The 13,868-nt window shown below is 52.0% G+C and overlaps 4 protein-coding genes across 4 annotated transcripts; all 4 read left to right on the top strand.

The window, feature by feature from the left end:
- Nucleotides 1–658: 658 nt before the first annotated feature.
- On the top strand, nucleotides 659–3,281 carry CC1G_07297 (other/FunK1 protein kinase; the record flags this gene model as incomplete). Its single annotated transcript, XM_001835103.1, has 4 exons — nucleotides 659–1,565; nucleotides 1,647–2,031; nucleotides 2,088–2,122; nucleotides 2,665–3,281. The coding sequence occupies 4 exons, from the start codon at nucleotides 659–661 to the stop codon at nucleotides 3,279–3,281; spliced, it is 1,944 nt and encodes a 647-aa protein (XP_001835155.1).
- A 382-nt stretch (nucleotides 3,282–3,663) lies between these two features.
- On the top strand, nucleotides 3,664–5,517 carry CC1G_07296 (hypothetical protein; the record flags this gene model as incomplete). The annotated part of the gene is made up of 4 exons (XM_001835102.1): nucleotides 3,664–3,920; nucleotides 3,986–4,547; nucleotides 4,600–4,783; nucleotides 4,841–5,517. 4 exons carry the CDS (start codon nucleotides 3,664–3,666, stop codon nucleotides 5,515–5,517), a joined length of 1,680 nt encoding a protein of 559 aa, XP_001835154.1.
- Nucleotides 5,518–7,734: 2,217 nt separating this feature from the next.
- On the top strand, nucleotides 7,735–10,919 carry CC1G_07294 (hypothetical protein; the record flags this gene model as incomplete). The annotated part of the gene is made up of 5 exons (XM_001835100.2): nucleotides 7,735–9,300; nucleotides 9,409–10,110; nucleotides 10,193–10,392; nucleotides 10,470–10,808; nucleotides 10,865–10,919. 5 exons carry the CDS (start codon nucleotides 7,735–7,737, stop codon nucleotides 10,917–10,919), a joined length of 2,862 nt encoding a protein of 953 aa, XP_001835152.2.
- A 1,540-nt stretch (nucleotides 10,920–12,459) lies between these two features.
- On the top strand, nucleotides 12,460–13,635 carry CC1G_07293 (hypothetical protein; the record flags this gene model as incomplete). Its single annotated transcript, XM_001835099.2, has 4 exons — nucleotides 12,460–12,655; nucleotides 12,784–12,869; nucleotides 12,941–13,157; nucleotides 13,223–13,635. 4 exons carry the CDS (start codon nucleotides 12,460–12,462, stop codon nucleotides 13,633–13,635), a joined length of 912 nt encoding a protein of 303 aa, XP_001835151.2.
- Nucleotides 13,636–13,868: the final 233 nt, after the last annotated feature.

Genomic DNA, 13,868 nt, shown 5'->3' with positions numbered 1-13,868 from the left:
GTGTGATAAGAAGTCGAGCGTTGGGACTTGCGCAAGGCCCTTTCGGTAGAGTCAGTAGCAGCGAACGTCTGCTGTCGTGGCCGTGGGAATGAAACCACCCCTATCAGAAACTTTGTACCGCCGGTTGGATCGGAAGCGCGTCTTGTCCTCCAACTAGCTCGACGACGAGGGCGACGGCGACCAGGTCACCACAGGAACCGTCTATATATCAAGTATAGCCAAAGGCAATGCCCTCGGGCGACTGGAGATCAAGGTGGTATGCACTGGCGCGTTTCATTCGTCACGGTACGGACGGCGACTGGAGTGCCGCCTCCAGACGATAGCGCAAACGGAGGATGCTTGGTCGCATATCCTGATGGGCCGTATAGGATCGTCCCTTCGACTGCATTTTTTGACAAATGAGTCTGTAAGGACATATTCTGAGGGAAAGCGGGTATTGGTATGTCTTTTGCTGCTCCTGTGCGGTCCGCGGATATGGGCTAACCAGTGACGATCGTCCCAGAAGATGTACTTCTATTGTACCAAAGGCCATGCCAAGACAGCCTTCTTTTTTGCTTTACCTTTCACCCTGTCAAACATATTTTCGATGCCAGCATGCATATAAACCGTTGGGCCCCTGCTTTTTCGTTTTCTTTTCATCCCCAAACTGCTCGTCCAAATGGCCTCTGACCCCTTTCCCAACGAGCTCCTCGACGCTGTCATCGACGATCTCGACCCAAAGACAGATGCACAAACCCTCTCCTCTCTCGCACTGGTTAACCAACACGCCACGACTATTGTCAACGAGCGCCGGTTCAAGAACGTAGCGTTAATTCGAAGCCTTGGAGGGCGTCGATGCGAAGGACTCTGGGAACTCGTCAAGGCCAACCCGAACCTCGTGCACAACATCCTTTCGCTCCAGTTGGCCGACAATTCCATTGATGGAGGCGGTTTTTTCTTTGGAGTGTCTGATGAGTCCAGTGATGAAGACGATGGGGACGAGTGGACCTCGACTGGTAGGGTTGGATGGCTGGGAGAGAGGAGGCCTGTCGCACCGGGTCTTGTCGAACTCTTGACGGCTGTCAAGCCCACCCTGCAGGTACTCGCAGTCTGCTCAAGACTTCAGTGGCGTAGTCTCTCGAGGCCTGTTCGACGTGCGCTCCTCGAACTCGCATCGTCGCCTGCACTCAAAGTCCTCAAACTAGGTCGCTTCATCCAAATACCTATCTCCCTCTTCCTCACCTCGCCTCACCTCAAGCAACTCTCGTCGAAAAGAACCTATATCTCCCCCTCGAATTCGCGTACCTCTAATGAGCCATCACAGGTCCTCGCCGACGAGCTAGGGCAACTCGACGTTCTGGAGCTCAGGGACTCGTTTTCAGAGCTCCAGTTCCTCCCGTTATCTCTGTCAAAGTTGCGAAGGCTCGTCGTCGAGTTTAGCCCCGAGGAGAACATGTTCACTCAACGTATGCCCCACGACGTGAAGGACGCTTTGTGGAATTTGCTGGAAGACCTTCCGCTGAAAGAATTCCGCCTGCTTTTTGTTCTCCCGTCCCATTTCTCAGCACAGCTCTCTGCGCTCACGCGTGAGTTTTCTCTTTCCTGATAGTTTCCCTTTTTTTGTGGAGAGCACCGGACACTGACTTGTACGCCACCTATCTACGCAGAATTTATTCTCTTCACGAAATGGCCCCTTCGTGTGCTGGAGGTTGCAGTTATCTACAGAGACAATCTCGACGCTTGGATGGGGCCTTTGTCCTTGGTGCTTGCGAAAATGAAGACCCTCGAGGAGCTGCGACTCGAGGTCTATCCGATCTCCGAAGCTCGGTCAGATGCATATGATCGAAGGGGTGCGACCGACATCGAGTGTCGCCCTGCTTGGGAGAGCCTCGAGAAAGCACTCGTCCAGCTCAGCACCCTTCGGAAGCTCGTCATCGTGTTTGACGAGAGGCATAGGGAGACGGAGATGTATCGCGATCCTGAGGATACGTTGAAAGCGGCGATGCCAACTTTGCTTGGGGATGGTCGTTCTCTTAGGTTTGCTGTCGAATGGTAAGTTTTTTGAAGTCTCTTTCTGGAATGGTGGTGTTTATTCCTCTCCTTCGCAGGAACGAACGCCCCGAAGTTTATTATGACCCTGAATGTGAATAGTATCCTCGAGCGGAGATGTAATCGCCTTTTTACCCTGCGGTAGGCTACACATAATTTTTAAATTCTCGACCATCGCTGTCTGCATGTCGCTCTAGCCGTTGTAGTAACGAGACTCTCAGCCGTATCAGCCTTGTGTCGGAGCTCACATTCCGCGTTTTTGCTATGTTTTACGAGCGCGTCGAGTTCGAATAAATGATAGACATTGTTCTCTCACCTGTTAAAATGTCCAGTCAGCGAAGAACTCCGCGTTCCAATGAGTACCTCCCGAGTCTCCGGCGCCTATTGCAAATGGCGCCCAGCACAGAGATGCGATCAAGTCACAGTGATCTTTGATCGTTCAACACCCAATTTAAATACATGTCATCTTGACTTAGAGAGGCGGAGTCGCCGTATCGTTTTGTCTCCCGTATACCAGATCCTATGGGAAACCAACAATGTTGCGGAATTTAAGAAAGTTTGGCTCGATGTTTTCCGATGTATGCATTTCCCGAGCTCTCCCTTCTAAATTGCTATGTAAGGCTGACGGTCCACTAGGCCATCATGCTGCTCGGAGAGCAGGGCATGTTCTCCATCGCGATCTCAGCGAAAGTAATATCATGTTTGTCAGAACCCTCGTAGATGACGAAGTGACTGTCGTCGGGATTTTGAACGACTGGGACACGGCGTCTTTCCTGAACGGGGCCAATCAGGTCCCTCAGTCTGCTGCGCAAAATCGCACCGGTACGCCTCCCTTCATGTCCGACCATCTCTTATACGGACAGGCTCCGACTACCACCTCCCGCTTCAAAAGAAAAGCGACAGAGCCCGTCCGACACAGTTATCAACACGACGTGGAATCATTTTTCTACATCCTTTTATGGGCTGCGATCCACTACCGGTTTGACGGAACAAAAGACGACACTCCCTCGAGGGTTGACAATTGGGCTTCAAGTAATGTCGAAGCTGTCCGACGCTGGAAAGTCGAGGTTATGACAAGGGAGAATTACTTCCTCGACGAGGTCTTGGAGCCGTTTGTTCTTCCTCATTTCACCGAACTCGGCCAGCAGTGGATCGTTCCGATGTATGACCTCATTGTGACATCCCGGATGAAAGGTTCCAATGTGGAATTGACCTATGAAGCGGTGATAGAGGCTATTGGCGAGGAGGCGTAGGTGGGGGCGCATTGTGGATTTTTTCGATTCATATTTCTTCTTGTACAAGTTCTAAGCCCCTTCCATCAGTCTGACAGGAGATTCCATGTATTATAAGCACCACTGCTGCACTTCGTGTGTTAATAAATCCACTCATCAGCACCCTTTTATATTCCTGCGAGCGTCTACCTGGCGTCTACTTCTGGCGCTCAGGCTGGCCCTTGGAGCCTGCCGTGATCGTGGGACGAAAAACACTGGCCATCAAATCCTGAGAATCGCGCCAATTGGAACCGCCAGCGCGTTTTGCTGACCGCGACTAGCTCGACGACCACGACGACCAAGCTGCGACAGCAGTCGCCTCTACCCCAACGACACACGCCGAGATAACGACTCGGGAACGACGATGGAACGCATACGCGTTGCTCCCCCGCTCCCTCCTGAAATCCTTTCAGAGATTCTGAACTATTTCCCCGATTGGGAGCCTAATGACATTGTCCGACTTGCCACGGTGTCGCGGGCGTTCTATGGGGCTTGTACCCGACGACTATATCGTGAAATTTACCTTTATGGTGAAAAGCAGTTTCGAGGGTGCATCGAAACCCTGGCGTTCAACTTGACCGCATCGTCCTGCGTCAGGACGATTGATATAATCATCTGCGAGTGAGTTTTTGTTCCTCTTGATTCTAGAAATGCCTTGATTTGAACTTTTGGATTATCTTTGGCAGGAATATTCACCTAGACAACGCGTTCAAACGGACATTACGCGCAGCCATGCAGAATATCGCGCCTTCCGTCACAGCTCTTTGTTTCAAGCTGTCTTTCGAGTCCCAGGTCGACCCTCTCCTTAGACGGGTGTCGTTCCCGCGTCTGTCGAAGTTCTCCACAAGGAGCGGCCTGACCAAAGACGTGGCGCGGTTCCTTAACCAACACAGCACGATTGAGGAGCTGATGATTGGACCCGGCGTTGACGTTCCCAAGTCTTCTTCCGAGCGGTCTCGCAAAGACATCTGCGTTGAGCTCCCAGCTTTGCGCCGCTTCTACGGCCCCTCCGAGGCGCTTGCTATACTTCTTCCCAAATCCCGAGTAACTCATGTGGCGTTCAAGGGCGCTGTCTGCGACGGGATTATGGACGCGTTGGCCTCGTCGGAGATACCCCTCAAGAAATTGACTTTTGAAACTGCGCTGTCGTTCCCTGTGCACACTGCTTTTACTGACTTCAGCGGACGGTTTACTCATTTGGGAAAACTGCGCTTTTATTCGGTAAAGCTTGGGGAGTGGTCGTTCAATGTGAGTACCGTTTTGGAGAATTGGGCTCTCTTGACTTAGTGTTGTCCCGTAGTCTCCGTTTTTTGCTAGTCTAAAGTCTGCTATACGCCACATGCCCTCCTTGAACCGCTTGGATGCCCTCAACGCGTTCTCCTTCCATTATCCAGATGTTCCCCGATCTGCTCTGGAAACCGACTATCGCTGCCTGATGGAATTGACGCACGTTTGCCCCTCACTATCCTTCTTAACATCGCCGTGTAAGTTGATCTCGAACTTCACTCTCCAGAGTCCTATCTTACGGATATCCTTTTCAGATGGAATATGGTGGGGAAGGCTCAAAGGGTCAGGAGAATGGACGCCACTGTGCGAAAACATCGAAGCCTTGAAGTGGTGGTGGGAAAGGACGTCGCTGTTGCTCTGTCTACAACGACGCGCGTTCCAGGTGTTCGTCAAGGAGCCTTCCCCGGAAACTGCTTCCCAGACCGAGGAGATCGACTCGCTGAATCGCAAGGTTGGGGATATCGCATCCCGCGTTCTCAACCGCGCCTACGGAAAAGACGGTACAGGAACGACACTGCTCCAAGTCCCGGTACGAGGTACGCGGCAACAGCTAGTGCAGCCCTATGAAGAAATGGAGCTAGAACAGATCCCCTATACCCCCTCCTTCGTCTGGCACCATTTCACCACCAGCATCGGCATCGCCTCCCTCTACCCTATCGACTTGGGCGACTACGACGACGATACCTTGACCACACCCTTCCTCAACGACGACGATATCCCACTTCTGGATGAGAACCAGAAGGAGATGATGGATTTTGTGCTTGATTTGTTTTGGACGTCGATGTTTGGAGGGGGTTTGGCGCTTGGTTGGTATGTGAGGGATCCGGTTGGGGATTGGGGGAAGAGGATGTTGAAGTTGTATGTTCAGTCGCTTTCTTCGCAGTTTTTTAAGAGGCATGGGCTTCGACCGAGGGCTTCATCCCAGGTGTGATTTTGATACTGTAATCGGGATATGAAATTTGTTTGTTTTGGCTTGAAGGTGGGGTGTCGGTCACCGTTGGTTAGTTTTTGACGTAGTTCTGGAACCCAATTGGCGCGTTCTTCTGCCTATGGGAGAAGCGGGCGCTTAGCAAGTCCAGAACCCGTGATGCAGATCCCCGGCAACTGTTCCACAATCCAAGCGTCTCTAGAGGCGGCAACCTTGCCTCCATGAACTCTCCTTGATCAGGCTCTGGCAGTCCATTTCAGTCTCCAAGAGTCTCTTGAGTGCATGAAGAGACTTCCTCCACCACATCGTTCCTCTTGCACCATCGACTAGTGATCATATCTCTTCTTTGCGCGCGTGAATTGGAGATCAGGAAGTGAGGAGCTTTGTGCGTGAAGCCTGTTGAGCGACGGTACCATTCACAGGAAGCCCAATTCCTTTTCAAGAAGGAAACCATTGGTCCTTCTTCCATCGTCATCGGAGAAGTTATCCTCGTCGTCATCCGTGACAGGTCTAGACATGAACGTTTTGAACGGTACCGGCGTTGTGAACTTCCTTTGAGCTCCGTTACCCTGTTTTTTCAACACCTCCAATTTGTGCTCAGCCTTGAACCAGGACCAAGTCTCCCCCCTTGAGACCGCATGGAATGGATGTCTCCTTCTTTTCTTGTCTTGACAGCATCTGACACACTTTTTGAGAATAAATTGCATACCAGGAAACGTGGTTTAATTTGATTAATTCCCGGTTAAAGGCCATTTTCAAAAATCGAAGCAGCAAAGTTGTACCGTCAGCCTGTCAGCATCGGCATGTCGATATCCATCCTTGACAGGACACAAATCTGGCGCAGTTGCCCAGATCTCACCGTCGTCTTCTTTCCGTTCTCTCTCATTCGTTCTGGCATCTTGAAGACCATCCGGAGACTCGGTAGCAACGACGGATTGGCTGGTCGTGATTGCTAGAGCAACCATCAGGCACAATTTGTCCGACGATTGACACCGACACGGCGAACAAACAAGAATTATTGCAGTGAGAAACCATTGTTACCGTCAGCTCCGGTATGCTTCTCATGTTCCCCAGCCTCGAGGCTTCGTCGTTTTGAACCCAAAAGCCGACCACATCACTAGCGTCTGGATGTATCTGCGATGGCGAGTTTCCTGCGCAGAAAGTCGAAACAGGAGCCGCCCAAGCAGCCCATAGTCATTTCGTCGCCAGCCGCGCCGACGCCGACACCACTTTTCGCAAAATTCGCGACGACGGGGGGTAGCCATGGCCAGCAACCGACAACGCGGATGGTTTCGTCGCCGATGACGCTGGCGAGCGGCGCGAGGAGGGAGAATTCGGTGCATGGAGGAGGTCGGTATGGTTCGAGCTCCGTCAGTGTCGCCAGTAGTGGGAAGGATCGCAGGTTCAATGGAGGTGCGCCTCCGTCGTCGTTCCCTATGCCCATCGACAAGCCTCTCCCATCGAACCCGACGCCGGCGAGCCCAACACGGTCTCCTTCGAATCGCAACATAGTCCACACGAAACTTGCGCTACGGTCCCGGACTTCATTGAACATCCCCGACGATAAGCCTCTACCGGTTCCAACGTCCAGTGCAGCAGGACGTAAACTGTCCGTTCAAACAGACTATGCAGCACCACCGCCAGCACCCTTGGAGAACCGCGCAGGGAACCGTTCGCCTGTCATAACGAACCTAATGGACGACGAGTTTGATTTGACACCGACCGTTGAGCAACCTCGCGAACCAGTCAACACGAATGGGGATGCTGCACAACGCATGTCGTACGCCCCCGACCTGCCTCCTGAATTTGCCTTATACCAGGTATGTGTTGGTCTTGTCAATTATGAAGCCTCGCGGGGACTTGAGTTAGATCTGGGCCATTACGTCTCATCATCCATAACCGCAAAGCCTATGCCATCGAGATGGGAATGGCGAATCTACGCATCTCGTTATGCCCTCTTTGTGTTTCAAGCTGCTGACTATCCGCAAACTTTATCAGGAGTACGGTGCAGCTAGTTCCAGTCCCCCAGATCGCAGTACTCCAAGCGATTCTGGCCGAGCTTTCCCTCCGCAGAAGTCTACTGGCCGATCGGTGAGAATGCGTCTCTGTCTATTCAAACATGACATCACTTGCTAATAATACTTTTTTAATTATAAGGACGGTACTTATACCGCTCCCTCCAAACCAAGCGTATTCGCCTCAGCCTCGCAGCCTGCGAACATGGGGAACAACACAAGCGCCCTCAATGGCCATGCCAACAGCCTCTATCCATCTGCCATTGGTTCATTCCAGACGTCGCGCGCGTTTGTGAATCCAGCCCAGAGCACATCCATGCCACAGTTCAACGCGGGCCCTTCCAAGCCGTCGTTCAGACGCCCGGGTCCAGCTTCTTCACCGCCGCCACCACCCCCAGGCGCAGCGGCTCCTGTCCCTGGGTCCATCTATCAACCAACTAGTGTGCCGACCCAGGTCGCCCCGATCGTCCAGGGCAAACCCCGGATCTTTGCCGCCATGGGCAACGTCGACGAGGCAGACCCTCCGAAACCTGTCCAGAATTTCACGGCCAATGTCTCCCAACCGTATCCATCCAATCAGTCTCCTAATCAACGACCAGTCCAGGCCACGACCGGCTACAGCCCACCGACGACGACGACCGTTTCCTATAGCAATGGCCATCACCCTGTTGATGTTCAGCGCACTCCTCGCATGAGCGAGCCTCGACCTCTCCCTCAGTCACCCCCTCGCACTCCCCAGCACCACCAACAGCACAATGGACCAGGCATTCAAAGCCCTCCTCGTTCGCGGAAGCTCAGCAAGGTGCGCCAGCCCTCTGACGTTTCGACGACGCTTCCCAACGTGTCTTCGACTTCTATTATGTCGGCTTCGGTCGAAAGTCTACACTCGACTGGACACGGCAAGGTTCACCAGCACAATGGACATCGTACGCTTGCCAAATCTCAGCCTGTCCCTTTACGTCCTACTTCGTCTTCTGGACATAAGCGAAGTCTAAGCCGTTCGCCGACGAAACAAGAACAGCTTCAGCAACAACAGCAGCAGCAGCAGCAGCAGCAGGAAGAACAACCGGCGCATGTTGATGAAGAAACTATTAGGAAAGCTGGGATCCCACTCGACGATGATCCGTTTGCCAAGGTCGAGGGCGTGAAGATGCTCAAGCCCAGCTCGTCCCCGTCTAAAGAGGGTTCGATCAAGCGCCATCGATCGAAGGGGAAGGACGAAGTCAAGTCTACTGCTGGCGACGATGCCTCGAGCACGGTTACACGCGAGGATCAGCAATCACAACTTTCTGTTCCCCGAGATTCGACTTCGCGAAGGACCAAGGACAAGGACACGATCGATTCGGCTTCAGTCGCGGCTAGCGCTACGAGTGCCCAGACGTCTGAAGAAAGGAGGAGGGAGAGGCGAGAGCGCAGGGCCCGGGAGAAGGAGGAGCGGAAGGCGAGAGAACGGGAGGCTGCAAAGGCTGCCGCTGCGGCCCAGGCGGAAGCTGAAGCTGCCGCGTCCAGGGCAAGCGATAATGTGGACCCCGAGTTGGAGGGTGAGATCGAGCCTGTGGTGGATGAAGAACTCGAAGCTCTCAATAAACTCGAGGAGAAATTCTTCCCGCTCACGCAATTCATTGGAAACCCTCAACTCTTGGGCCACTTGCTTTCCTTCATGACCTTCTATGATTGGTGTATCCTCTCGAGTATTTCGCGCGAGATCAGGATCATGCTGGTCCAGAGTGCTCCCTTGCGGGAGGAGGTGTTGGAGCGGTTCCTCAGGACGGTTGGCTATTCCCGATGGACTTGGGAAGGAAAGGACCCTTTGTCGCTATCGTTACAGGCAAGTTCATTTCCTTTATTCTCTTTTCCACCTTGTTAATGCGCGAAGCAGGACCTCGCGGACTACATGCGTGGCGTATCCACCCCATCTCATGAATACGCTCGGGTGGCCAAGATGTACGTGCACTCGCTGACAGTGCATCCTTCTGTTCGAGATCCATCTCTGGAGCACACGATACGATGTCTGACGGCATCCACTCGAGCTTACACGCGTGTTGTCCTTCGATTACGCGCCCAAGCCGAGAAGGAGGCGAGTGTTGCCAGTGCCAATCCCCAGCGTGCCGCCTCAGTACCTCCACACCCTCCTTCCGCCGCTGGTGCTGCCAAAGCGGCCAACAATGGCTACTACGGAAACATGAACGGCTATTCATCATCTCGCTCGCAGTCCCGGCCATCCAGTCGCGCCCCATCTCCGACCATGTCCAACTATTCCCACTCTTACGCCTCGTCGCAGTATGGCCACAGCAGTCAACCTGGATTGTCTAGCACCACCATGATGCACCAGAATTCATCTCAGACGAGCTTGACGTTCCGTTCGCCATTGTTCCGACTCCGTCGTGCACCGCTGCTTCGCGTCTTTGTTCCTTCACCCGAGGGTGATTGGCTCTCGGACAAGAGCGTGTTGGACTGCGAGGCCGAGTGTAAGAAGGCAGGCGTGCTTCATTTGATGAGGATGGGGGATGTAGTGTGGGATATTGCTGTTGGCGATGAAGGCAATGTTGGTCGGCTTGTGTATGATGGCAAATATCTGATTGTGAGTTGCCACGCGCGCGTGGTGTTGAGGGTCTTTATCATTGCTTCGATAACTCATGGCGTTTCTTCTTCTTTTTTAACAGGACTTGGATTACACGTACAATCCGATTGGCGACCTTCCCAAGTATATCCCCACTTTGGCCTTCCCTCCCTCTTATTTCCATCGCGTTATTCGGACGGGTCCTGTCACCAGCAACCCGATTGCACATATCGATATCTCCCCCTGGGGTGAAGAGATTGCGGCTAATCTCCAATTGTTGCAGGATCGAGTCAAGACTGAAACGTAAGCTCGTTCACTTGACTACCCTGTCTATTTCACTATATCACTAACGCATCATCTTAATTCCATATCTTCATTAGTCCTCAAGGAGCATACCATAATGTCGTTCGCTGGGTGCACCGGTCCTCGTTCGCGATACGACCGCCTGCGCGTGTGATGCAGAGGGGTACGAGTGTGAATGGGCGTGCTCAGCCGCATACGCCTCGAATTCCGATCCCTGAAACTGATAATTTGTTCATTGATTCGGGGTGGTATGGGACGATTGTGGTGGAGACTGAAGGGACGAACGAGGCGCTTGCTGATTTGCAAGAACGGTGTGGCCCGCGTGCGTTCCCGCCGCGACCCAAGCCTTTGAACCCGGCCATGGCCAAAGCGAGGGAGGAGAACCGGAAGGTGTTTAGGATTCTTAGAGAGAAGAGGTATGAATGTTTGATTCTTTAGTTGGATTTTGACTGAGGGTTCTTTTTACTTGTAGTCGGCCTGGGGAGATCTGGATCAGGGCTGTCTCGATCAAAGAACGACTTTTGTAAAAGTTGTGCCCAGTTGCCGGTCTGGTATTCGATGCTTCAACGCCTCGAGGACGTTTGTTCATCCTTGTTCCCGGTTCAAAGGACTGTCCAATTCTTCCATTGCTGATGGTACAATACGGTATAATGGCTTCCTTCCCTACACGCACCTTTCTCGACGCTATTCATGATTCTTTTTTTTTTTTTTCTGCTTCAGCATTGTAAGTTATAGTCACCAATTGCATTTGTACCTTGTAGTACGACCTAGACAGCACGCACGCGCATCGGCTCCCTCTTCCGCTTCTTTTTTCCATTCAACATCGTAGCTACCCAAATCAATCGATCCTTCCAGCTGTACAATTTTCATATGCTTTTTTTCTCCCTTCTATGCACTTATGGGCCGTGTCATTCATCACTGTATAATTTTTTCCTGCTCTGGGTTTCCAGGAATGAGAACTGGTTTTTTTCCGTTTGGACTTTTTTGTGATATCAACGCAGGGTGCCGAACCCCAAGCTTCAAGTACAACGATGATATCATATGATCGACGCTTTTCTTCTCCTCGTCTTCATTCCAGCTCCGACGAAAGGTTATCTTTAGCTTTCATTTCTCGGTCCGACGATTCATCCATCCATACTTGCTTCATTTCTCGTCCCGCAGTCATGTTCTCACTTACCTGGAGAGGATCCGGGAAACTTGTCTTGAAGAGCTTAGACTCGCGCTGTGACATTTGTGACATCTTGACATCTAGCCAGCTATGGTCGAATAGGAGTCGAGATATGGCGTCAGCGTTTCACTAGTATTGTTCGAAACGAGGATAAGTAGCGAGCCGATAGCGCTCAGCCCTGTTGGTTAATATTATTGCTTTGCTTGCGCCGCCAACGACTCTACTGGGTTATATCTGCAGTCTTGGGCTGACGGCTGGGTGGCATCTCTTCGCTGGTCTTCTCATCTACCTCTGGACCAACTCGAAGCTTCACGACCCCCGCCTTAATCTATCGACGTTCAATGGCAACTTTTGCCAAATCGACATTCAATGCGTCCATCTACGCTTCTTCTCGCCCGACCTACCCTCCCAAACTCTTCGAGTATATCCTCGAATATCATTGCCAGGGAGGAGGAGGAAGAGGACTAGGAGGAGGGGAAACCAACCCCAGATTGAATCTGGACCATGCAGTGGATCTGGGATGCGGGACGGGTGAGTCTTTTTGTTGAATCGTTTGGATCTGTGATTGTGGTACCTGCTAGGGTGCTGCGCTAGCCGCCGCCACTTGCACCGAGTACCAGGTGGCTTCAAGGCTTGTGACCGGTGGCATGGTGCAATGTGCGACTCGTAGTCTTATCTGTGAACTGATACACTTCATAGATGAAGGTTAATTCTCATTCCACCGGCTGTCAATCTGGGTTTTGCGTTCTTCGACCGATCGTGTATTCTCGTGGCGACTCATCTCGACTACCGTACGGATACGGTGCTTTGCATTTGGAATCTTTGGGGCTATAGGTCAAGCTACGGCACGGCTGCAAGGACTGTTCAGGCATGTAACATGTGTTGACCCTTCTGCCGGGATGTTGGAGAAGGCGAAGGAGTTTCTCCTAAACTCTGGCGTGGAACCTGTCCCGGAAGAGGGATTAAACAACGACGCCAGCGCGAATAATAACGATGAGAAGCAAACTCCAACTACCTTCTCATTTCATCAAGGCTCTGCTGAAGATCTCCGCCAAATTATACCTGACGGTGGCACTGTAGATCTCTTGATAGCTGGTGAGTGCAACTTTTTTTCTTAAATAATCTCCAGAAGTGTAAAAAGAACTGAAGCATCCATCATCATCGTCGTCTCTCTTCCCTCCTTCCCTCTAACCTTGAACCCTATCAACCCATTTGTATCTCAGCCCAAGCGTGCCATTGGTTCGATTGGACCAAGGTATGGCCTGAAACTCGCCGGGTGCTACGAAAAGGAGGGACTGCTGCCTTTTGGGTACGTCCTAACCGCCACTTCGTCGAGCTTGTATAGAAGTAACTAAAATTTTGACTCTACGATTGGGGAAGGTGTATGGCGAGTTTCGTCTCCCTGCTTTTCCAGGTTCGGAACCCATTATCGCAGCCTACACCGATCCGCATTCGCCGACGAGTGTTGGAAGCTACTTCGAGCGTCCCGGTCGAACTATCCTTGAAAGACTCTTGGTCGACGTTCCTGCTCCTGAAGACGTTCTCGGAATTAAGGAGTCCGATGGCTTGAAGGATTTCCAAAGGGTTTATTTCGCCGGTGAGTTGAAATCGCCCGGGCTTGCCGATATCCTTCGATGCTCACTAGTGGTTCATGAATCACAGAACCTGATTCGATCCCAGATCGAGAGGAGAATTATGCCCATCGGCCTGGTCTCGTACACCCTGTCTTGATGCGAGCCTCTTGGACATGGCTTCAATTATTGGGCTATCTGCGCACATGGAGCGCTTTACACGCGTACCTCGAACGACATTCGGAAGACCTGAAGCACGAAGACGATGCTCGATTTCTGCAAGACGACCTGAACGCCATTCGTGAAATGAATCACAGCCGGGAAGCATACGTTCGAGGAGGCGATGTATGTGTTCGATTCTGGAAAGACTTGCGCGAGGTTGCAGAGAAGCAATTGACGTCGAGAACATGTGCAAATGGTTCAGGGGACAGTATTGGCTTCACGTTGATGGATAAAGTTACAGTCGAGTGGCCGCTTAGTCTACTACTTGCCAGAAAGGCGTAACACGTATAACCTATAGCGTCTAGACACCTTCTCCTGGTACCTCTCCAAAGCCCATGTCGCAAAGGGACGCCGAAATAGCGACACTAGAATAACAACCTGGGAACCCGTACTTGACGCTGCTTTTCCACCAATCCCATCTCGAAGTTGGGAGAACATGTTCCAAAAATTCTGAAGATGCTTCTGGACGTTTCTTTTTGCTTGGATCCGTTGCTTCGCCAAACTGACGAGCCATA

Source organism: Coprinopsis cinerea (assembly GCF_000182895.1).
Source record: "Coprinopsis cinerea okayama7#130 chromosome 12 map unlocalized cont3.12, whole genome shotgun sequence".
Taxonomy (NCBI): domain Eukaryota; kingdom Fungi; phylum Basidiomycota; class Agaricomycetes; order Agaricales; family Psathyrellaceae; genus Coprinopsis; species Coprinopsis cinerea.
Note: the sequence above shows the minus strand (reverse complement) of the source record. Positions and strands in the feature narration are given on the sequence as shown.